The sequence below is a fragment of the Mustelus asterias genome, chromosome 16 (genome assembly GCF_964213995.1).
Source record: "Mustelus asterias chromosome 16, sMusAst1.hap1.1, whole genome shotgun sequence".
NCBI classification, from domain to species: Eukaryota; Metazoa; Chordata; class Chondrichthyes; order Carcharhiniformes; family Triakidae; genus Mustelus; species Mustelus asterias.
The window spans coordinates 61,806,044-61,832,736 of NC_135816.1; the positions used below are offsets into that span (position 1 = coordinate 61,806,044).

The 26,693-nt window shown below is 39.3% G+C and overlaps 1 protein-coding gene across 3 annotated transcripts in view; it reads right to left on the reverse strand.

Annotated features, from left to right (window-relative positions):
• Nucleotide 1: 1 nt before the first annotated feature.
• The window catches only part of LOC144505206 (uncharacterized), a 168,914-nt gene continuing 142,222 nt past the window's right edge, over nt 2-26,693 (reverse strand). For 2 of the 3 annotated variants that reach the window (XR_013499794.1, XR_013499795.1), the window contains 2 exons: nt 24,415-24,779; nt 2-770 (listed from right to left, as the gene is read on the reverse strand). Coding sequence is in view for 1 of the 3 variants with exons in the window: in XM_078231185.1 (XP_078087311.1) it covers nt 24,514-24,779 (266 nt within the window). In the remaining 2 variants the exon portion in view is untranslated. Of the gene's footprint in view, nt 771-21,225; nt 24,780-26,693 lie in introns of those variants that run through there. The other variant, XM_078231185.1, reaches the window with a different exon arrangement.

Genomic DNA, 26,693 nt, shown 5'->3' on the forward strand with positions numbered 1-26,693 from the left:
TGTTTGTCTGAATTGCTTTATATGAAACAATTGCCATTATTGTATTTATTTTTGTACTTACAGGAGAGAGTCCATTATTTTGCATGCCCTAGTCAGGCAGCTGAATAAGCACTATGCTTAGTTACAATAACATTGTTTCATAGCAATATGGGTATGACTTTTCCAGGTTCACATCTTTGTGCTGAGTTGCATGACCTCATCCAGGCACAATTGGCCTTTAGTAAGTGTTCCTGGGATGAATTGGCTGTAGATCTCATTCTTTAATCATTATCCAGTTGCCTAGGTTCAGGAATTGTAACATCCTGCAAGTGCTCAATGTCCAACTTCACGTGGATAGGTCATTTACATAAGTTACTGAAGGTCTATAGGGGCCCATTGAACTTGGTCTTGGTTTTTTTGATACTATGATCGTTGCTCATTTGGAGTTTCCTATATTGTCCTAAGCCCCAAAATATCTGGTCTTGTATACTCTTCCTCTTGTTTTTTCTTAATTGTGTTGAAATCAGGACTCGTACCCTTGCTAAATATCATCTGTAGACTTCTAAAACCCAAACATGATATTCTCCAAATATTATTTGATTTATCGTGTCTTCTCATTTCAGGTTGGTCTGCATTATGATCCTTCATTTAAGTTTCTCAGTTTATTGGAGAAATACATTTGTTTGCCATTTTCTCCCATGCTTCTGTTGTAATTCAGGTCTCCCCTCCTGTTCCTCTTGGGCTTATTCCTGTCCCGTACTCTATAGAAATATTAGATGTTTGCTGGAATTCTGGGAAAACATAACATGAATAGCAGTTTTAGTTTTAATAGGGACATAGAGTACACGAGCTAAGAAAGAACTTGCATTTAAATAGCATCTTTCATGCTCTCAATACATCCCGAAGTGCTTCATTGCCTCTAAATTACTTTTGAAGTGTAACCATTGGTGTAGTCTAGGAAGACATTTACTCAGGCAATGATTAGGCCACAGATGGTGTTCAATGTTGTATTGTAGAAAAGACATTAAAACCATTGGGAACATGTGGCATAGATTTATGAGAATGCAACCAGGGTTGAGACGCTATAATTTGGAGGAACATATGAATTAGGAGTAGTCTCCTTCCACTGCCTTTTTATTTTTGAGGCAGTGTTCCAGAAACCCGACCCTCAGAGAAAAAAATTCTCTTCATTTGTCTTAAATTAGCAACCCTTTTTTAAACAACGACCCCCTAGTTCTAGATTCTCCAACAAGAGGAAACCTCCTCTCCATATCCACCCTGTCAATATCCCTCAAAATCTTAAAAGGTTTTGATCAAGTCGCCTCTTTACTCTTCTAACCTCTAGTTGATACCAACCTAACCTGTCCAACCTTTCCTTGTAATACAACCTGCCCATTTTTGGAATTAGTCTAGTAAACCTCTGAATTGCTTCTAATGCAGTTACATCTTTCCTTAAATAAGGAACCCAATGCTGTACACATTGGTGAGACCACATCTGGAGCAATGTCCTGTGCAAATGAAAGCATAATCTCACTACTTTGTAATTGGTTCCCCTCACAATACATGATAACATTCTATTTGCTTTCCTAATCGGAGCTATTTCTGTTGCAGCAAAGAAAGTAAAGAGGAGTTTTAATGTGGCAGCAAATGTGCAAACTTTGTTTCTTCTGGTTGGCAAATCAGTGACAAAAGGCTAGTGATTTAAAATTGGCACCAAGAATGAGAGATTGGGACTGGAAAAATTAGGAGATTTGTTTTATTACAAAAACTCTACATATGGAATGCTTTACCATATAACCAGGCAGAAAGCTTTAGAAATTTAAAAATAAAATGGGGGTAGCTCTTTGATACAGAAGAAACAGGGCAATTGGGGAAAATGCAGGGCAGTGGGATTTGTTTTGGATCGCTCGAGCAAAAGCCCAGTACAGACACAATGGGAAGAATAGTCTTCTCCTGTGCTACATAGCTCTATCCTGGAGTAACGAAAAGCTGAAACACAAATAAGATTATTTTTTCCAGTATTGTCAATACTGCCAGATTGAACTGAATTGGATCCATCAAGGTGGCAGGCATTACATTGCTTGGATAGATAGAAATAATGCTCGGTATGTGAGGAGTGTGGTCAATAGTGAGGAGTGTGGTCAACAGGAGATCCTGTTGATAACGGTGGGACCATAAGTTCCTGCTGCCAGTGAGCATATGCTGCCTCCCAGTGCCGCAGATTGGGAGAAAAATTCCACCCTAATTGTTTCTCCACAGATGCTTCCAGACCTGCTCAGTTTGTCTAACATTTTTTGTTTTTAATTAGCGAAGGAGGTTATTTGGTTCATTGTAATCATGTGGCTCTTTGGCACAGTTCTGATTGATCCCTGCTCTTTCCCCATAGTCCTATAATATCCTTATCAAACTATTTATCCAACATGCTGTAATTGGTAAGTTATAGTGAATCCAATGTACCCTCAATACTTTTTTGCAGACTGGCGATTTATTTAAATATGCAAGTGCATTAGATTTTGTGTGATCATACACTCAGTAATTTAAATGGGCTGACTTGTGTGTGGCCCATGCAGGAACATTTGAGTTGCTCAATGGCCCCACAGCTTAGAATGCCTTTCAGTGCGTTCCAGATAACACTGTCTTCCATATACTTTTTCCTTGTACAACATTTGGTTCATTTGCCAAGCAGCTTAAATCTGTGTTCTCTGGTTACCAACCATTCTGACACTGGAAACAATTCATCCCTACTTGACAAATGTTCATGATTTATCAAATTTCCCCTTTTACTCTGCTGTAAGGGGAACATCTCTGTGTTCTCCTATCGCTCCACGTAACTGAAGTCCCTCATCACTGGAACATTCTAGTAAATTTCTTCTACCTTGACATCCTTCCTAAAGTGGGGTGTCAAATGGTTGCTGACTGAACCAGTATTTTATAAAGCTTTAATAATGGAAGAAACATGTCTGTCCAAGCTTACTTAGGACAAGAAAATACGATAGCAACCACAGGTAACAACTTATCATCCGCATCTCCAAGACCGAAGCCCGAGCAGCCCAGAAGAAAGCACGATCACTCAAAGATACAACAGCCAACCTCATAAAAGGATGAAATTTTGTTTTGTATTCATATCACATATTGTAATTTTAGAAATTTATTGAATACAAACTTTGATAAGATGTACTGTGATCTTTGAGCTTTGGCACATTACTGCATTATGTTGTTACTAAGTAAAACCCTACTAAGGCTACACAGAATGCATGGTTTTGAACTATAGTCTGTTGAGAATAAACATCCAATTGGTATCTCATGAATGGTCATCGAGCTAAAATGTGAACTGTATTTCTCTAATGTCTCCTGACCTGTTGAATGTTTCCAGCATTTACTGTTCTTAATCCAATTGGCTATTGAGACTGCCACTACCTTCTTGTCCTATTGGAAGAATGTTCCAAGGAATTTGGCTAATTTTGAATTTTTCGAAGAATCCAATCTGTAACAGCAAGTGGCTCAATCTGATTACCTCTTTTTCCTGTAAAAGTACCTACCCAAGAACGCTGTCCCCTGGGAGTTCCTTGTCGTAACGGACTGAAGGGGCTAATGAGCCCAATGTGTTCTGGCTTTGTGTTGGTCTCTACTGGGGCTGTGTAATAGACATTATAAATGTATGACAATGGTGGGGGAAAGACCAGCTAGTCTGTCAATACATCTGTCCCATACTATCCTAGTGAAAGTTTTGCAGACCAGGACCCAATCAACCTGTCAACCAATTTTCTAGGAAAGGTAAAAAAAACAGTAGCACCCATAATGTGAGGGGTTCTAAACTATACATGGGGGATTATATGGGAGATCTAAACAAGGGAAAATTCAGTTCATTTGTTTTATATTTAATTGTCCAAGCCAGAGTGCAGCGACTAGGGGATTTTCACAGTAACTTCATTGCAGTGTTGATGTAAGCCTACTTGTAACACTAATAAATACTCTTAAACTTAAGTTCACCCTTCATGTGTACACCTGCTTGCTGTTTGTTCTAACTTCATGCAGAACACAATGTTTATATTTTATTATTCATTCATGGGATATGGGCGTCACTGACCATCCCCAATTGCCCCTTGAGATTGTGATGGTGAGCTACCTTCTTGAATACAATTTAATAGCGATTTTAGAAGCTAATTCAACGACATTGAGGTTGGCTGGGAGTCACATATTGTCCTGTCAAGGTAAGGATAGTAGATTTCCTTCCTTAAAAGACACTAGTGGATAAGATGGGTTTTAAATGACACTCCAGATTTACTTAATTGCAGAATTTAAATTCCCCAGCTGCCCTGGTGAGATCTGAACTCAGTTCTAGATCATTAGTCCAGGCCACTAGAGTACTAGCCCAGTAAGAGTAACCCTGCTACCATTCCTACCATATTAAATGGTTACTAGAGATGGGTCCATGCCCTACTTGCATCTAGATCTACCAGTGGTTAGCACTGCTGCCTCACAGCACCAGGGATCCAGGTTCGATTCCTGGCTTGGGTCACTGTCTGTGTGAAGTTTGCATGTTCTCCCTGTGTGTGTGTGTGTGTGTTTCCTCTGTGTGCTCCAGTTTCCTCCCACATTCCGAAAGACATGCTGGTTAGATGCATTGGCTATGCTAAATTCTCCCTCAGTGTACCCGAACACGCGCCGGAGTGCAGTGACTAGGGGATTTTCACAGTAGCATCATTGCGCTGTTAATGTAAGCCTACTTGTGACACTAATAAATAAATAAAAATAATCTATTTTCTCATCCAAAGTCTGATATTTGTGAACTTGCACACAGTTTCTCCCCAAACCTTTTTAAAATCACTGATAAAGATGTTTAAGAGCAACAGTTCTAATGTTGGTCCTTGCAGGGCTCCACTATTAACTGGGCCTTACGCATTCCACTATTTTTAATAACTCTTCCAATCCAAAATCTGCATCTTAATCTGACAGGAATCTATTCATTAAGTAGCCTATAGTGCAGAATCTTGTTTCCGGGCCTTCGCTATAATGGCAAGCAGGAAAATTCAATGCAGAAAAATGCACTAAGGTGCTTAACAAAAGGTAAAAATCAGACAAAAATCAATCCCAGGACAAAGGTGATATTAAAAGCAGTGGCCAAAAACTGGGTCATAGAGGTAAATTTTAAAGCAGCATAGGGATGTGCATAGTGCTGAAACACCTGAAAGCACAGCTATTAATGGAACCATCAAGGTTTTAAGCAGGGGGATGAGGATTGATAAATTTAAGACATTGGTTCGGGAGAACAATGGGCAACAAGGATGGGTGTGAGGCTACTTGGTGCTGGATAGGACACGGTGGAAAAGTTTTGAATGAGCTTAGGTTTAGGGGGTCAGTAGGTAAGTTTTGTTTTTATTCTTTCAAAGGATGTAAGTGTCACTGACAAGGCCAGCACTTATTGTCCATCCCCAATTACTCTAGAGAAGGTTGTGGTGAGCCCCTATCATCAACTGCTTTAGTTCATGTGGTGTAGACCCATCAACAGTGTTGCTAAGATTGTATTTTCATCCAGCAACAGTAAAGGAACACTGATATATTTCCAAGTCAAGATGGTGTGTGATTTGGAGGGGAACTTGGAGGCGATGGTGTTCCCATGTGTCTACTGCCCTTGTCCTTCATAGAAGTATAGCTGAAGGAGGCAGTTTTGCTGGGAATGGGATCAAGGAAGTGGTGAAGGCCGTGGATGAGGTTAGCTTGGAGAGGACCCGAGTGGAAATGGAAAACAAATAAGAGAGAGAAATTTGAATTTGAAGCTAGTGTTGGGGGAGTTTGAAGGAAATTTGGCAGTGGAAAAGGACAAGGGGTTGAAAGTTAAATAGGCAGCGAAACAAATGGTTTGAAACTGAATGACAGGTCCATGGGTTCCTTGCACAACTTGGATGTGAGGGCTGAAGACAATTTTAAGGCAATAGTTGGTACTGAAGATAAAAATAGGGTTAACTTGCTCTTTAGAATAATCCTGGAATTTTGCCCTGGCAAAGGGTGGCTAAACCAATTGTACACTCGGTACGTTTAATTCTATATCCCTTGGATTTGAGGGAGTAAAAATGGGGACCATGCTATGGAAACAAAGTGGATTTTTTTTACTGGGTCCCAGGCATCAAAGGTGGGAAGCGTGGGAATGGTTGAACAAATCATTGACAGCAGAAGTATTGAAATGGGCGGTGAGCCAAAAGCTAATTGGGAATTTAAAAGTGCAGTTTTAATTGCCAGAGGGAAAATTCTTTTCAGGGGTGGTTGGAGCAGAAAATGATTGAATGAGGTGGATTTTGGATAAAGGATGCAGGGAAGTGATTGGAGGTGGCCTTGTGTTTGCCCAAGATTGAGGTAGAGAAGCCACAGGTCAAATTTGGGGGAGTCACCCTGAATATGGTTAGGACAGTATATCTAGAGGTAATTAGTTGAGAGAGCAAGGGAGTTGCTCAGATCAGTTGGCTGAACGGCTGGTTTGTTATTCAGAGTGATGCCAACAGCACGGGTTCAATTCTTGTATCAGTTGAGGTTATATATAAAGGCCTGCCTCCTCAAACTTGTCCCTCACCTGGGGTGCAGTGACCCTCGGGTTAAATTACCACCAGACAGCTCTCCCCCCTCAAAGGGAAAAGCAGCCTTTGGTCATCTGGGACTATGGCGACTTTACCTTTTAATTGAGAATAGAACAAGAGAAACTGAGTTGGGAATCAGACTGAAATACAGATCTGCATTCCTCTTCAGTCTTGATAAAAAACATTGGGTAAGGTGCACATATCAAGAGGTCTTACGGCCAGCACCAGCAGGATATGGGTGGGGGACATTCTCGTCTAGCTCCTCAGTGCAATAGCAATGCAGAGGAGCCATTATGTTGTTGCGTAATATGGATGCGAGGTGTGATCTCACAATTACTATTCACATCTCAAGTGTTTTTAATGGCCACGATCAAGTGTTGAATGGACTGATCCCGATTTAATCCACTAATGGCATTTATGCATCGAGGAAAGAGACAGGACATACATGGGAGAGTTGGTTGGGGCTGCTGTTGGCTGTGGTATGCCCGGTAAATCGTGCTTTCTGGGTCATTCAGGCTGGACTTCTGGCTAGTTCACTCTGGGAAGAGGTTGCTTCAGCAAGCATTGGTGAGTGGGTCCTGCCTTCTGGAGCAGTTAGCCACTGCAGACAGGTGTTTCTTCCTGGCTTGGTATCCTATATTTTAAATCTTCAGGGAGTGGAGGAGAACATTTGGATACTTTGAACCTTTGATGTATTCCCTGTGGGGAGCATTGTGCTTTGGGCTGGAGGTTGCCAGCTGTTCCTCACAGCTGTGTGGAGATGAGCACTCAAATGAACTGGAAGAGGGCACTTGGAGAGAAGCAGGCCATAGCTTTGATGTGGCAGAGGCTGTTGTTTGGGTTGCTGCAAGTGACTACGTAGGTCCTTCAACGCTCTCAACTACTGACAGGAGCTCTCTTTCTCCACCTCCCACCCCCACCAACACTACCAACCAGAATTTTACCTCATGAGCATAGTTGAATTACTATTGGGTTTGATGGTAGCAACTATGGATTGATCCAGAGCACTTTAGGAAACCCTGGTTACCTAGACACAATAGGAAATAGACAATAAGCTTGTCTTCTCGAGAAGTATCCTTCAGGCTGGCAACCCCATGGCTTCATTCAAATCTCTGATAGTCCCTGCAGCACTCAAATATACCTAAAAAGAGTACTTCAAAAACAACACACTTTTGTAAAATATCGCACCAGAAATTGGAACAAACAAATAATTTTCTGGCACAAGAACTTAGCAAGTTTCCATGCTTACCCGACCATTCCATGAAGCACCATTGCAACACTTTCTCATTTTGAGTAGACTCATCCATAACAGCTTGCTTGGACAGTACTGTCACACTCTGCCTCAAAATGGTTTATTAAAATATAGTGTCTTATTGGGAATGAAATTGCGGTTAAAGTTCATTTTACTGACCTCTTTCTTGAGTTGCTTCCAGTTCAAGAAAGTACTAATTATACATAAAAATACCTCGTTATCAAAATGTCTATATGAACAAGAAACAAATGTGATGCGGGCTGCAAAGGAATACTATCACAATCCAAACAGTAATAGCACTGACAAAAGTAACCTGAGCTTGTATAGAAAGAAAAATCATTTGGGAAAAAAAAACATTAATTCATCCCAGCACATCAGTCTCTTCAAAATGCATAAGGCCATCATTTTCAACTGAGTTTACTCAGCCTCTCTTATTCAACATGCTTAATGATGCCCATCATGTTCTAACTAGCAAGTTTGTAGGGTACACTCAGTATTGGAATTTTCATAATGTATAATATATCCTGGAGGGCCCTTTTTTGCGATCACTTGAATTTATGATTACAAAAGCAACTAAAAACTTTGAATCCATATAGTAATTACTATAATTTGTATATCTTCAGAATCTTAAAAATATCAACATCAGGGGGTGCAGATGTTAAAAAGTTAAAAATTGGCAGCCAGCAGCAATAGTACGTTAATACTCCAAATTTACCATGTTCAGACTGGTCACTGGAATGACCTTGACTCCAGCAGCAGCTCTGCCTCATTTACGTTACATATATATGGATGAAATGTCAGAGAGATCTGTCATTCAGAAATGGGAGATATCAAGCAGTACAGGGCACTGGCCATGAGGGGGACTGAACCCAATGCTAAAAATACAAAAGCAAAATACTGTGGATGCTGGAAATCTAAATGAGAAAAAGAAAATGCTGGAAATACTCAAACAGGTCAGACAGCACCTGTTGAGAGAAAAAACAGAGTTAACATTTCAAGTCAGAACCTTTCATCAAAATGTGCACTACTCAAAAATATAACAGGCTCCCAAAGCCCTGGGCCAAACAAGCTGTCTTGCACTCTGATGCACATTTGTCCCAGTTAAAGTATGTTCTTGCTGAACCATCCGAGATGTGGCACGATCTACCTCCCACCACTGTCTGGTTAGGCTGCACAATGACTTCATAAGCAATGTATGGGAATGTACACATTCAAAATGTGTAAATGTACTCCTGAATGTACATATGTGAATGTTCCCATAACTATGAGCATTTCACAATACATATGCACACCTATTTATATAGTTTGCAAATTTCACATAAGTGTTAGATAGTCTCTCAGCATCCGTTCTGCTGCTCAGTGGTTCAGTATCTACTTATGTGCTAGTATGAACCAAGGGTGCAACAACCTCTCTCCCTGGTGATCTTAAGATGATATCCTGTCTTTCACACATGTTCTCACGTGCATTTCTCAAGTCTATGTGTAAACCAACAGGGAAACACTTACATCAGATGAGGCCAGATACAATTTGTTGAACTACTTTACAGATAATGAATGTAATCAGATCTCTGCTTAATGCATCTAACTACCCGAAACCTCTTTGAAAATAATAATATACCATACTATATCAGCAGACTCACTTAACTATTCCTGGTTAGTTTTTTGACTGAGTAGCTCTAGGTTTGAGAGGAACAATTTCTCCTCTTAACTGACTGACTGCTCAAGGGTCTCTTCTGTGTCAAGACAGAGCCTCTGACTCATTTCATGTTTAGTGTTTTACCAGTAGGCCTGTCAATCAAACTTGACCAAAATCTTCCACTTCAAGAGCATATTCTGATCACTGATCTCAAGATGAGCTCACATGAATAGAAATAATCTCACGTAGATGGGCATGATTGCTTACTGTAATCGCGACTAATGTTCACTGTCAAAGCACTGAGGTTTAGACTCTTCGGGAGGGATTCTCTCATCTCCTTTGTTCCCACCCGCTGACAGTAAGAATGGAGAGTCTGATACCCAGCCAAAACTCCAATCACTGCAGCGGCACTGAAGAATCCCAGCTACGGACAAGGTTGGAGGTTTCCTTTGAATCTTGATTAAAACTGACTTCAAAAACCCAACTATCTATCTGCTATGCAAAGTGCTGAAGTAAACTGGTTGAAAAAAAATTTGAGTATATCTATTTCACCTGTTATGTAGGAGAAATGCCTTCCATATGTAATCTTGCTTGAAGCTATCCAATTCCATATTTCTAAATAGTACTTCTGCATCCCATTTTAAATCCAGGTCTGCAATTCGAATTTAAATTAAATAAACCCAACCATATCCATTTTTTCATGATTTACAGAACCCAATTTTTTTCCCAGGAAAAAAAATGTGGCATGGTTGCACAGTGATTAGCACTACTGCCCACAGTGCCAGGGACCTGGGTTTGATTCCTGGCTTGGGTCACTGTCTGTGTGGAGTTTGCACGTTCTCCCCGTGTCTGCGTGGGTTTCCTCCGAGTGCTTCGGTTTCCTCCCACAGTTTGAAAGACGTGCTGGTTAGGTATATTGACCCGAACAGGCACCGGAGTGTGGCGACTAGGGGAATTTCACAGTAACTTCATTGCAGTGTTAATGTAAGTCTTACTTGTGACTAATAAATAACTTTTACTTTTTAAAAAATCTTCCTAAATTAGATTAAAAATTGAGTTCCTGACATTCTCCAAGACAAAAATATCCTTTTGAAAGTAAGGCTTGAAATTTGTGGATGGTACATGGGACCTAGTGGACAGCAAACACATCTGAGTAAATGTCTCCACCTCATATCTCTCCAGCTCAGATGTCCATGAGTAAAATTGAAAGTTGAAGGAAGACTGACACACAAGGGAGGGAAGGAGTATCTGAGCAGTTAGCTCTAGGTCTTGGTCACAACTCATGGAAGTGTAAGATCACAGAAGGGTTGGTACAGCTACCAATCTGCAGTGTGAGAACTTAGCTGAGAAAGAGAATGAGGATCTGCAATGACTAATCCTATACAACAGGCAAAATGTACCTGCTACATATGAGGATAGTGATAATAATTGTAGGAAGGACAGTCAGAATTTTGACCATAGAACCTTGGCGACAGAGGCTGTCAACCGGAGGGAGAAAGGAGGAAAAAATGATATGGTAGTTGTAGGGAATTCAATAATTAGGGAGATAGATAGCATCCTTTAGAGTCCCAATTGGTACGCTGTCTCCGAGGTGCTAAGGTGAGGGTCATCTTGAATTAACTTGAAAGTATATTCGATGGGGAAAGTGAGGATTCAGTCATTGTGGTCCATGTTGGAGCTAACAATGATTTGTACATAGATTGCACCTTTAAAATCATAAAATATCCCAAGGCACTTCACAAGGGCATGATGTAAAACATGACACTACGTCACATTATGCGTTATTGGGATAGATGACCAAACACTTGGTTGAAAAGGAAGGTATTAAGGAGCATCTTAAACAAGGAAAGATAATGGGTTGAGAGGCATAAGGAGGGATTTTCAGAACTTAAGAGCCCAGGTAGCTGAAGCCACAACCACCAGTAGTGGAGTAATTAAAATCAAGGATGCTCAAGAGGCCAGAATTAGAGGAGGGTTGTGAGGTTGTGGACATTATAGAGATGAGGGAAAAGGCCATGGAGAAATTTGAAATTTAGCATTTTAAAATTTGAGACATTTCTAAATTGGCAGACAAATAAAATGATGGACATGTCAAAAAATAGTGTCAGTATTTACAGTATAGGAAGAGTATCTATTATATATAGCATGCTGGACATCCCAGTGAAACTAATATTCTATCATCTAAATCAACATAAACAAAATAACAGTAATGGAGAAAATAAAAGCACTAAAGAGTGACAAGTCCCCAGGACCAGATGGTTGCCATCCAGCATTTTAAATTAAGTTAATGAGAACATTGTAGATGTTCTAATTATAATCCTCCAATGTTATTTCAATTCAGCATCTGTTCCATTTGACAGGAAAATTGTCACTATACTGGTGCGGCATTGTGGCACAGTGGTTAGCACTGCTGCCTCACACCTTCAGGGACTCGAGTTCGATTCCCGGCTTGGGTTACTGACTGTGGAATTTGCACATTCTCCCTGTGTCTGCATGGGCTTTCTCTGGGTGCTCCGGTTTCCTTCCACAATCCAAAGATGTGCGGGTTAGGTGGATTGGCCAAGTTAAATTGCCCCTCGGTGTCAGGAGACTAGCTAGGGTTAATGTATGGAGTCAAGAGGATGGGGCCTGTGTGGGATTGTGGTCGGTGCAGACTCGATGGGTTGAATGGCCTCCTTCTGCACTGTAGGATTCTATGATTCTATTTAAGAAGGATGAGAGAATTAAAGCAATGAATTATAGATCTGTTAGTTGGCAGGATATTATTAGGGCCTATATTTAAGGATAAAATGACTGAATATCTTGATCATAGAATGGAATTGTAAACGTTAAACTGCGCCTGAAGAACCTGACTGAATTTTGTGAGGTGACTAAAGTAGCAAACAGGACAATATTGCTGGATGCTTTTTAATGGATTTCCAGAAGGCATTTGATAAAGTTCCTCATGTGAGGTTGTTAGCTAAAGTTGAATTTCATGGAATTAAAAGCAAATGATTGACCTGGCTAGAAAACTGGCAGAACAGCAGGACACAGAGAGTATTGATAATGCAGCTACTCTAATTAGGATATGAAAAGTGGTGTCCCCCATAGGTTGAGACCTCATCTATTCACTATATTTATTAACAAAGGTGATAGGATATAGAGTCGCATTGAAGTATACCAATGATGTTATTGAAGGCAGGACAGATGGGAGCAGGTTATTAATATTAATAAATTGTGATTAGTCAAAATATTGCAGATTTCAATATAGGAAAATGTGAAGGAATTCACTTGGAGCTATAAAGGACAGATGGGAGTCGTTTCCGAATGGTGAAAAGCTTGAAGCAGTGGAGGTCCAACAAGACTTAGGGTTCATGTACATAGATATCATTAAAATGTCATGGACAAGTACAGAAAATAATCAAAAAGGCCAATGGAATGCTGGCATTTATATCCAGGAGATTAGAATGCAAGGAGATAGAGGTTACTCAACAGCTATATAAAGCCTAGTTAGACCACAACTGGAATACTAGCCAGGACATTCCACTCCCGTTTCTTTCTGGCAGGTTTGGTGACGGGAGTAGAAAATTTCACAAGGCCCAAATTGCATTTCATGCTGACATGAAAACACGATGCAAATATTCTCAAGCAACACCAGTGATGTAATGGGATTTCTGATCATCATTTCCATACATTAACACTTGATTATCAGGTCTTCCCCCTCTGTCAGAAGCAATTAGGTTAGAGATCACTCCTGATCTCACTGAATGACAGAACAGGCTTGTGGGGGAAAATGGCCTACATGGTTCCTACATATCTAAAGCTGTGCACAATATTTCAAATGTGTTCCTATAAACTGAGTTAATGATCCCATTTTATTGAATCTAGTGTCATTGTTATTATTGTACTCTTGTCTGTTTGATTTTGGCCCAGATGCAAAATGATGTTCTGGAGAACGTGGGAACTGTATCAAGTGTACATATGAGGTTTTGAAGAGCATCGGGAAGTGATATTTTTGGCTGGTTACGATTTCAGAAAAGGAGTAGCACCAACATTTAAGAACTGTATGTTTACTTTTGATTTATGGCTCTAAAACCAAAACAGTGCAAAAAGATTAAATAGCAAACAGCAACAAACCTTTTAAGTTTCAGTAAATGTAACCTTTATTCTCTGACTTCTTATTCACCATGTACAAATACAGAAGATCTACGTTATTTTGGTCTTATTTCACAGGACAGTCTTGCTCATGAACAGATAGTTAACCACTGAACACATCCCTCACTATGGAATATGATTTGGTTTAATATATTTCTGGCAGACAGCTAAAAGAACAAATTATTAAAAAATAATGTCTTGCCCACCAGAAATTTGATGGCCTTTAAAACAGGCCGTAAAGGCAGATTGTAAAGCTTGACTACAAAGCTATACAGTCACAATAAAGCAACAATTAAACGTATACTGAGCATTGATTATTGTACAGCCCAAACAATAGCTATTGAGCAAGTTGCGCAGACAATACAGTTCATAAGACACTGCATTCTGACAGGCAGTAGTTGGGGCATCAAATGGCCTTTTTCAGTCCACTATATTCAGCCCTCAAATCCAGTGTTATTTGTTTTATAACCAATGGGGATATTCCTAACAGCATGTGCTATACACTATGATGAATCTTCATTATGAAATGCCCTTTCACTTTCCTCAAACTACACCCAAAGTTCCTAATGATTCCAAGACTGTAATGAAAGTGAATGACTGGAATACATTGCAACTCTATAGAGATAAAACTTTGCTTTTGGTATGTTTTCCGTATTAGTCTTCCATTACAGTATATTCAACTGGCCAAAGAGTCCTAACCGAGGCCAAAATGTTCAATCTAGTGGTCCTTTAAGATCAAATCCGTCAATATTCCCACCAATTTGAAACCATGTAAAATTGTTTACTGTTAACCATTTCCATTGCAATAAGCAATCCATCTTAAATGGGGTCAAGAGTACAAGTGTACTTACTTATTTACAGATTTGTAAATATTGCTGAGTTATTCAGACTGCAGCTACCAAGTAGCACATCTCATAGCTATCACAGGCAGCTGTTGCATCAGTTCTAATCAAAGGCAGGAATTTTTTTTTAAGCAGATGAGGTGGAAAAGTCACACAAATTCCAGAAATACCGACCAGCTACTCCCAATTATGGGAACAGTTTATGAAAAGACACATCTGCTAAATACATTTTTCATGATTTCAGTTTCCCATACTCCTTCAAGTCACTTAATTTTGTACTTTATATAAGATCATCTGCAGTATGTAAAATATACATGTAAAATAAACAGTTTAGAGTAAGAATACTCATCACATAGGAAATGATGCAACTTACTCTTGTTCACAGCTTCTGCAGAGTAAAAGATCAATGAGATCCTCACAACCAAACCCTTCCTCACTGTTCAATTACACACAAATTTGAATATCAGCTAGATGCACATTTTCTTTATTCCTTTCCTGATGGCTGCTGATGTTTGCTTGGATATGGAACCATGGGTACTGACCGTTCTCTAACTTGTCCAAGTGGTCATCTTAAAACAGCTTTCGTAGCATATATATATATATATATGTTTATATATACAAACACACACACACACACACACACATACTATACATATGCATCACATACACTTTCCAGCAGGTGTCATTGGATAACGATCAGAAGAACCTTTGCTGACTATTCCCTTCCAAGGTTAATTGTATCATTCATATAATGCAGTGAAATTTCAGCATATTCACAATCATTATTCAGGTAGAGTTCCTCTTTGAACAGTTGGGAAGAACATCCTACAACTATTTTATGAACTAAATAAAAGATCAATGGTAGTCTGTTTTTAATTTACTGAGATTTAACCAGTAGCACATTATGAATCAGAAGATGTCGTCACTTTCACAATATAATCGTATTCCAAGATAATATCTACAATATCACCATATGTAATATACACTTAAGTGAATCATTATTTTGGAACCTGTTCCGTGGAAATTCTCCACGGCTGTTTCCAGATTCACTCGTTAGGCAGATGTGGTGTATATTTTGCACTTTGGTGAACAACATTAGTAATGCAAAATATACAGCATAACTGCAATCAGACAGGTTTGAACTCAAAATTTGGCTTCAGGTGGTTGGCCACCTTAAGGAAGTGGTTGTATATAGCTATGGCTTTGCACAGTCCACAGTATAATTGCAACAAACAAACTTTTTAAAGTTTTATGCTAACAAGGAGCTGACAAGGAAGCCTGTATTAAACCTTCATGAGCATTTTTACAACAATTAGCAGAACTCTGCACATAGATTTAAGTACGCAAATACAGAATTCTGCTTTCACTCATCTATACAGCAGTTAGGAGCCAAGAAACATAACTGGTTGGCTGCTGGTTTGCTCCTTTCTAAAACCAGGTACAACTCTTAAATATTACTTGCACTGTAGTGTGAACCATGTGGCTAATGAAGGTTCCTGTTAACCTTGTAGTCTTTTGAGGTATCTCAGAATTGTAGAATAGCATTCTGCTGTAAAAATGTATGATATTGTATTTCTAGTAAACAATGTTCCATATAGGTCAATACTAAGCTTTATATTTAATACACAGGGTAGGTATCATCTTTTGAATTAAGGTATACACAACATACCAATAAGATAATTACAAAAAGAAAATTAGACTTTTTGAACAGGATTGTAACCGTCCCATATTTATGCTGTGACAGCATCTTCTGTAGGCAGTCTACAGAAGGCAGCACGTTAGTACATTATCTAGTTGTTCAACCATCAGAATATCTAGTCTAAAGGTAAGTTTCTGCTTCCCTCCATTCTGTAAGGCAGAATGGTAAACTTTCCCTCAATGAGTGCTTTGCGTTCATGAAATAGGAAAATCTCACGTTCTTTAAGTGATACAGTGCAGCCCCGTTATAACGCGATGGTTGGGGTCCATAAAATGTTATTGCGAAAAAAGCGGGGTTGCGCTAAATTTGCCAATCATGAGCAGAAAAAAAAGGGTCCAATGATTATGTCCGTTATATTGAATTCGCGCTAAATCAGGGCACTTTAAATCGGGGTCCCACTGTATTAAATAGTACTTTCGGTTCAAGTTACAATGTATATTCAGTTCAAATCTCAATGATTGAAGAATAAGCAATTTCATTAGAAATGCTTCACGTTCACACTGGAGTGTTGGGTGGACTGCGAGAATGATCAGAATCTCAGACTGATACTTGCACATGAACCAGGTGTACCTCTTTATGTAGATCTCAAGATGCTGAACATGATTGCTTCTACCTTAATGCAACTTTACATTAAACAAATTTGGATCTACTCTTAATAAGTTTCAATTTGAATTTACTTACCGCACATCCATGGATTCTATCGGTTATTACTTGATCATCTAGAAAAGGCTGTCACTAGGTGTGGTTGAAGCCTGAATACTGGTCTCATGTAAGAAATAGCTAGGTGCCATTATTTGAAGAAATTAGGATTGATATCCTGGATAGATGGGTTCAAATGGACTTAGAGTCTTTTTTTGCAAAGATTGAGAATTTCAGAATGGATTCTGATTAATTTAAATTTTACTTACATGGTAGACAGTTAAACAATCGACAAAAACAATGTCCACATACTTTAGATCTGATACTCCATATAAACTGATATACTGAAGCATTTAATGGCCTCTTCACAAGTACCAAAACCACGCAGAACAAAAATTCCATAACCACTTTCTGATATACCAACTTTCACAATAACACTCAATGTTTATAGATCACTTACAATTGCTTTTAGGGAATTATTAGGAAACTACCATAAAACGGTGTAATTTTAAATATCCTTTTGTATGATAGCATTATAAACCCTGTCTACAGGGGACAATTCCATTTTACATCCAGTATTTTCAGTATACAGAATTATCGCCACTGTTCAATTACACTTTTTGTTTTCTTTATTTTAAACCTGTCTGGACCTATGCAATACACAACTGAACTGATGGCTCTCGCGTTCAAGCTTGAAAGAAAACGATAGCTTATGAACTATTCACTAAAATGCATTTCCAAATAAAGCTGGCAGTGATTGTAACAACTTGGTTTTTTACTCAATGTTCTAAAGGAAAAAGAGCGGGGAGGACCCAAATTTGATTTCTAGTCAGTGCTCATCCAGAGGCTCAGACACTGATTTGAGATATAATTGGTTCAGTATCCTTAAGGAAAAGAAATAAGTTGCTTTTTTTAAAACAACCTTCTACAATAGTCTCATGGGTGTCAAAGCACTTTCTCTGTCAGAGTTAGGCACATAATCCTATGTCCTTAATTCTAGTTGTTATTTAACAATCCCTGCTATATGTGTATGCCACGTACGATGGGAACGGGCTACCTGCGACTTCTCAAAGAGTATATTTTACCTGCTGATGTTCAAGTGCCAAGGATAAGATAAATAATACTACGGCAAAGAAATGAAGATGCTTGTAGAACTGCATCTAGTAAGGGACAATGCCCTTGAGACAAGAGGAAAACTGGTTGTGAAAATTGACAACACAAAAAAATTAATGATGAATCAGTGAAATGCATTCTTGGTTAAGAGTCTAGACATCCATTGGTCTGTTGAAACCACTGCACACAAAGGAAAACATTGCTTGATTGATAGCTCTTTCTCTTTGCCAATTGTACAATGATTATTTACACAAGATAAAGTGATGTCACACGTTTGTAGCTTCTGCTATTGATACTTGAAAGGTTTGGTAGACTTATACTTTTATAGGGCTTAATGAAATAAGATTTTAAAAGAAAGCTTGTAATGAATTTTTTTTTCAATCTTTTCCACAAATGTTATTGTTACTATAGGATTCATTGATTCTTTCAATACTGGGTGAATAGGCATGGAAGTTCTAGAGGTTAGCATGGAGGGCATTGAGTGGCCATGCGTGGGTGGGTGAAAAAGCATAAGTTGGCATGAAGACCTTTCGAACATATATTTCAAAAGTTTTTCTCATCCAGATGATTCAAGTCATCCCTGAGGTTCTATGAACCCAGAATCCTTGAAAAACTGTCTCAACTCTGTGGGACGTTGCTAATGCTCAGAGATGGCTAACCTCGCAATGAAACCAGGGAGTGCAGGGAGTGACCGGGATAAGCCTGCACCCTTATCCCACAATGGCAAAAGTTGTGGGCGCCGGGAACTGCAGAATTGGGCCCTGCCCACTGTTTTTAAAGGCCTGTGTAGTCTCCACAATTCTATGGAAAACCAGTCTAACCTTTCAGATCATGATGACTCTCCATTAGAACTTTTATACTCCGGAGTTCTGATGAAGGGTCATCATGACCTGAAACAATGAGTGGGAATTTCCACACCACCCCCCCATGGCGTTTTGCCACGGTGAAGGCGTTCCGCCATCGGCAGGATCTTCTGGTCCCCCCGAAGTCAATGGGAATTCCCGATGCATGGACTCGCCTGTCACCGGGAAACCCAAGGCAGGGGTTAATTGGACAGGAAAATTCCGACCAAATAACCCTTTTTCTCTCCACAGATGCTGTGTGACCTGTAGTGTATTTCCTGCATTTTCTGTTTTTATATTTCTAGCATCTGCAGTATTTTGTTTTGGCAAATATTGACAGTCTTGTTAAACATACAGGAAATTACAATCAAACCTTAAACCAATTTTATGGACAACTCATAGGTGCCATTGGTTTGTGACCAGAAACTAGATTCCTGACTGAACTTTACTCTCCCTAGCCCAAGGACCCTTATTTTGGTTACAGCATTCCAAGCCCAGCATTGGCTGCAAACAACTGGCCCAATGTCGTCAGAGAATCAGATCAGGTATATTCGATTGATATGGCTTGGTAAGTTTTCACCTTTGTAAATATCTCGACCCTTCAGCCAGCAGGAAGAGTGTTCTGCAGAGCATCAGTTCTACTTTTAAGAATCTACATGCACAATGAAGAAAAATCCTTCTTCGTTCAAGCCTAATACATCAATACAGACTATCCATAAACATACTTGATGTCCTAGCAAATAACCATAAACTTATCTGTATGAATAACATGCTGTGTTTAGTTATAACAAGTGTAAAACCATTAGTGTTTGCATCCAGAATGCTTGCTTTGAACATTTAAGTCAAATTCCAATTATTCTTACCTGTCTTTCCTTGCAGCTATTTCTTTTTTTTATTTATCAAATAAATTCAATTTAAAACACTCCATACAAGGATAGTTAATTCATGATCCAAACCAAACATGGAAGCTCAAGATATGTGTGTACTGGGTAGGTTAGCAAAGGCATGACCGTTTAGCACTCAGTCTAAGCAGTTTTCATGAATAAAAGCAAAGAAATTTCAGATTCAGGACAACAATCAAGTAAAACCCCCAGACATCAGATTTCAGCATGTGTTTGGGATCCAGTAAGTAACTGAGATCATACTTAGGTCGTTCTACAACTAGTGATACTGTAACAAAGACTGAAAGCATTCCCATGTCAACATTAAAGTTGCTATCAAAAGTTCTTTAAAATAAACTGGGATTTCCAATTTACACAATTTACTATTGGTTTCTAACTCTTTCTAAAATGACTAGTATGAACAATACCAAATTTGTTTGGATAAGAAAAGTCCTTAAAATAGTTGAAATTTAAGGCAGCACTGTAAAAAATACATACCGAATTTTATGTATCCCTTTATATACCTTCTGGATCTGTGTTGTTATCCAGGTCTAAAATAAAGATCTGTTCTTAGGATAACAAATGTATTTGCTTAAAATGAAAACCAACATAGGATTATCAGTGACAATTGCATACAGATAGCTACTTGGATCTCCAAACAACCATACTGGAGATGTGTAGGAACCAGATACAATAGTGAGTGCAAATCTTTTAAAATATGAATTCAGGACATCAGGTCAGGAAGAAATTGAGGTGATGCCAAAGTACTAGTTTATTTTGAATATATATTGCTATGTTGGCTCATCACTAAATATCCTCCCAAAACCAGTTTCTTTTGCAGGACTGATCAACTGCACTAAGGTTATGGGGTACATGCATTAATTAATGTTCATTTTGATTAGCATTCTTTCTCATCCTGGCTGCTAACTGTAAAGTATCAAGAGTCCGGAAAAGTACTCAGTGCTGCAGGTACTATTCCTATAGTTACCACATGTAAAAAACTTTTTATTCTTTTTATACCAGCTTTATTCCATCTATAGGCACTGGTACCCTACAATATCTTACCCAATGGGCTAAACTTGATGTCAGTGACAGGAGTTGCGGCAGGATAAAGAGCTTCAGCTTTGAATCTGATCATGTACTCATCGATGCCCACACACAAGTATCTTTAGAAAGAACTGTTCGATGATGATCAAGAATTGCAGTCTGGTCAATACTATTCCCCATATCCGTTGCTCTTCAGATAAATGGTGCATTACCACTCTCCCAGCCAAGATTGGCTGACTTGACACAGGTCAGTCGAAACTGGGACCTTCTTGAAATGCATGGCTAAATTCCAACTGAACTCTCTGGGGAATAGCAATTTTGTTTTGATAATACATGCTATGTATCTGTAATGGGGGAATAGCATAATGGTTAGGACACTGTCTTACAAATTTGTAGTCAGCTGCCTGGTGCTGTCAGTGAGACTCAAGATTAGCATTGACCTTCTTGTCCTAGCTACTGTACGGGCTAGCTAATAATAATTCAATAACTATCCTCACAGAGGAAATATTGGGACAATGTTTGCTGTTGGCAGTGGAATCATGGAATATGTGGCCTGCTCATTTGTGTTGAAATAAAAGAGGCAGCCAAAGCAGAAAATACAGAGCAATACATTTGAGAAACATATTAAAAACTGAACATTTGCTGAACTTTAGAACCAAAGTACATACATCTCCAACTTGAACTGGATGCAACAACTAGCACACGTTAAATTTATTTTAAAAAATTTATTATTTTCGAATATCTTTGTAATGCAATGCATTTGCACCACTACTATTTTGTGAATAGGTCCACTATTATCACAATGCTAGTGTAAATAAATCCAATGCGATAGTAGAAAAGTTACAAATCTGGCACATACTAAAATACCAACATCAAGGCAAGCCAATGACTCATAGAATAGATACGAAGCTATCTTCGTTCAGTGAACATCTTTCCAGCATGAATCATTCAGTATTATACCAAGCTGATCTTAGAATATGTAGATAGGTGGGACAATACAAATTCCAATTGCTGCTGCATTGAGGAGTGAATGCTACATTTTTAAGACTGGAGCTTTACTGAAAAGCTGAGCACAGATCCATGCTTAAATGAGCCATTTTCTGATTGAACTAGCTGCAAATATAAAGATTACTGTTACTTTCTGTTGCACTTAACAATAAGTGTGAAGTTAGTGCTGAGGAATGGACCATCCAGACCTGGAACTGAGCAGTTCCAGTGTTGGATGATAAGTTGCAGAATATAGTTACCATTGCTACACCTAACAATGTGCTGCAGACGCCATCTCAGAATCCATACTTCACTAGCGTAACATTTTGCCATCTGACATCTTTTAGCTTTTGAATAACACTGCAAATTAGTACTGAATTAGGGGAAATGTTGCGTAGTGGGCCAATGTCACCAAGAACTGAAACAAGATTGCCCAAAGTTACTCCATGTAGACAGAGAAGATTTTCACCCTATCATCCTGGGCTACAATTGAACCTCAAGTTCAAGGTATCTAATCCACCAGACTACTTCAAATAGTGACCTTTAATTTGCGAAGTTAATAAAAATAATAAATTGTAGAATTGCTAAATCCTAGAAGGATTGTGTTCGGCATATCTAGATATTACACAAGGTAAAATTATTCCTAGGAATAATAGAATTATTGGGAAAGATTAATGTAATCGTAGTCATTCACTCACCCTCCTTGGAAACCTTATCTGAATAAACATCATGACGGAATTTATGCACTGTTGTAAGATGTCAAAACCAAACTACTAATTTAAAAGGGCTGATGATTTATAATTATAAGATCTGGCAGCATTCAAATTTCAAATGGAAAGGCCTTATAATGAGTCAAAAAGATATGATGACAGTGAAGTTCATTCAGAAAGCCTTGGTGGACCAACAGATTGACTTTGACTAGGAAACTTTGTTGAACCAACAACTCAATTATTTAAATGCAAAATTAGATGATTGCTTTCCTTTTCTTAAAGACCTAGGGATATTTTCCCTCAGCCAAATGTTCCAGATTTTGGAAGGCAGAATTTTCCTTAATTTGCGTAGAATTTTACAGCCCCTTTGCAGCAGACGCAGGATCAGAAATGTGGCAAACCGTTCAGGAGTTCATTGACTTTGGCGGGACTGGAAAATCCCACCAGTCGGAGGGACTGTAAAATTCAGCCCTTAGTTTCTAGTCTGATATTTGTTTGCCCTATGACCAGTAGGTGGAGCTAGTAAACATTGCAGCTGTAAAATTTAATTTCCTAAAATGTTAGACCAACTTGAACATATCAAAGACTTGAAATGATTTAAATATAGCTGAAAATAAAACAAATATAAAACAATAAAATGAAGGAATTGTATGTTATCGCATTAAAAAAACACTGACAGTATTAAAAAAATGCTGACAGCAAAATTCTCCAGTTTAGTGGCACTTGCCTTCACCATCAACTGGCTAGTTTGATTGAAGCAGGCTGAGTCAGCAGAACTCAGTGAAACACACTAAACATTTACCTGAAATTGGCAAATAAATAAATATCACTCCAGCAGATAAATCATGCTGTCTTATCACCAAGGCTGCAGCTTTTGTCAGCATGCAATAGCTCAGCTGAACTTCCCACCAACACTTACAACAAATCTCAATTCGCTATAACTAACATTTATTTTGTAAATGTGTGCTCTTCTTAATGAGGCCCGGTAGCACTGGCAAACATAATTTCTTGTTTTGCATTATCCACATCTATGTTAGGTATGGCCTAGGCCAAACACAAAGCAGTTTAGCTCTAGCTCTGATGAAGGGTCATCCAGACTCGAAACATTAGCTCTATTCTCTCTCCACAGCTGCTGTCAGGCCTGCTGAGATTTTCAGCGTTTTCTGTTTTTGTGACAAAGCAGTTTTACCAGTGTTACAGTTCCATTCGCAACAGACTCTTTTTGAATCGGTTCTATGATCAAGAATTAGTGCTAAATTCAGAGGTAATTCCACTCTGATCTTGATTTGTATGCTCAAACTCATTTCGTATGACTCAGATCTTTGCTCTCTGTATTCAAGCTAGTTTCAAGACCAGGTACAACCAGGGGAGAGTATGATGCTCTAATAAACTATAAACTCTAATTCTATGTAAGATATAGATATACCTCCATTCTTCCCAGCCGGACTGTATTTGAACTCATATTCTGGAGGTGAAATGACAATGCTCCAGCACATTGCTACCATCCACTTCCCGGGCAATGATTCATACTAGATATCTATCGATGTTCATTTGTTAATTTCAATGAAGGCTTACTGTTAGGTTATTGGTGAACAGGTGCTTGGAAGAAGCAGACTTATTCAATTAACTGAACTTACAAGCCCACAAGATGCATTCATTATAGCACACAGCAACTACTCCTTTCAGTGATTTTCTACTTCTAGGTGTGGAACGAGACTGAGCATTCAATGTCAGAAACATGCCAAATGAATTTGCTAATCCTGCATTACGTGAGCATCATAGCACATCAAGTTAAAAAATCTACACATAATTCAGTTCATTGAGGTCAGAAAACAACTGGCCTTGCAGTAGATTTAACTGGAATTCTTGTGTGGACCTGAGCATGCCAGTTGTGTGTCCCAGGTATAAATCCAAGTATAATTGTGCTAAAGATATTGGGAAGAAGAGCATGTGGTTCAATTTCCTGTCTGTCCAAGTTCATTTTACTCAGTATAACCCATAGGTTATCAGGAATTATGCATCTCGCATCTGTTACCTAAGTTGACTGCACCCAGATGTATACACAGACACACACGCACACTCACATTCAGTTTGAATATCTGTCTTCTACTGAAATGAAGGCAGTTTTTTCACTTTTCTCAATAAAGCTCCTGTCAGAGGCACACCATAATTGGACACTCCATTCACCGAATGTTTGTGGAATCTGATGGTTGCAAGGTCTGTAATACATGTTTGCTGGGTGGTGGCATAATCTCTCTGATCTCTCCTGGTTCCAAAGGAACGGGGCCACACGGATCATGTTCATTACAGCTAAGTCGGCCATCTAATTTGGAGATGAAGAGAGCTCCGTCCCTATGATCCGTGCAGAAAGAGCTGGGGCACAGCTCACAGAAAGAGACTGCTTCTTTTCCACACACATCACATTGATGCCATGGACATTCCCATTTACCTATTGACAAAACAGAACAAGAAAATGATCAGGTATCTTCTGCAGGAAAAAACATTTTTCAATATGCTGTGTATCAACAATAATACCACACACAAACATCAATTTATATTTACATAGTACAATTGATGTAATAAAACTTCCCAAAGCGCTTTATAAAAACTAGAGGAATAAACTCATTTTTTACATATTTCAAGAGTAAGCCACAAAAGGAGAAGTTGACCAAAAGTTTGGTTAAAAGGTTATGTTTTAAGCAGCATCTTACAAGAGAGGTAGAGAGGTGATAAAAAAGGGAAGGGGTTCTGGAGCTTAGGGCCATGGCAACTAAAAACACAGCCACCAATGGTAAAGCAATTAAAATCAGGAATGCTCACGAGGCCAGAATTTTAACAACACAGAAGTCTTGAAAGTTTACAAGGATGAAAGATGTTAAGGCAAGGTTGTTGTGAGATTTGAAAACAAGGATGATTTTAAAATAGAATTAAAATAAAAGCGAAGGTCAGCAAACATAGTTTGGTTTTTCTCCTCCTGGCTGGCAGGAGGAGAATTATTTTAATTAAGTACCATTGTTTAATTTTACAGGCAAAACTTAAGAGGATTCATGTATTTCACTTTATTTGGATGGCACTCTATTCTAGAAATGTTACGTCATCCCTACAAGTACAGTCTTGGTCATCCTTTGAGTGAAAATCAATGTGTACAAGCAAATTTTAATTGGCATCCCATGTGATTTAAGTAAAAATACTTAGGAACATTGCCCCTTGAAAAAATTTAGATCAGTAAAAATGATTTTTGGTCAAGAATTCTGCTCAACTCTTTTGCACACTGGCCTTGATTTGAGCTAAAAGCTAATGAAGAACAGAAGCATCAAAGAAACTGAGGGCCTGATTCTCTCATCCTGACGCACACGTTTTTTGGCGCACGTGTTGGGGGAATCGCGTGTCAGACCTTTCGCGGGATTCGTGCATGCGTTCCTGACGCATGCGTGTCTCCCACAGCTGGAGAGCAGGCGCAGTCAGGACCACGCTGGAAACCGGCGGGAAGATAGGTAAGTGATTTAAATCTGTTTCTAATCTTATTTAAATATCATTATTGGGCCCGGTACGGAATTCCCGGGCCCGATAGCATCTCCCACCCCATATTTCACTCCGGCGGGATTTAGGGTAGCTTTCCACTTGCGGGGAACTAGCGGGAGACCCCGCCGGAGTGAAGGGGGGGACAATCTGGGCCCCCCAGGGGGTCGGGTGGCAGAGGGTGGTGCCCACTTGGGCATGGGTACCCTGGCGATGCCAGCCTGTGCCTCTTGGCACTGCCTAAGGGGCAAAGTGCCCAGGGCCAAGGGAACACCTTGGCACTGCTCACTGGGCATTGCCAAGGGGGTGGGGCCTAGGGGCGACCGGTGGGGGTGGGGGACCCGCTGCCACTCTGCCGATAGGATCGGTCGGGACTGGAGGGAGGCCAACAATCGGGGCTGGCCTGGAATTAATGATATTCATGATTGTGACCTCTACAGTGCACAGAGTGTGGGAGATTCGAGTCTGAACTCCCACTGAAAAAACAATCGTGAATTACATCATTTTTCTCGCCAATTCAGCACTTAGAATTTATTTGGGAGAATCGGGTCCAATATGTCCCAGATTCAACAAGAATTAGATTTAGAACTGAATAGTTAGTCCGATTTAGTCAACCTAATGGTGTATGCACATTTACCTTACAGCATGATACGAAAGGAAGAGAAGGGGAACAGGTATTAAGATTCTAGATCTAAGGAATGTTGGAGGGAATCTTTAAAAAAATTTCTAAGTGATAGGCTCAGACTGAAAGCCAGTGTGAAGCTCTCCAGCTGACCTTGGACTAAAAAAAAGAGTAGGTATAGTTTACGCTGACACTCAGCAGGGGCTTTATAGAACTGGCAAG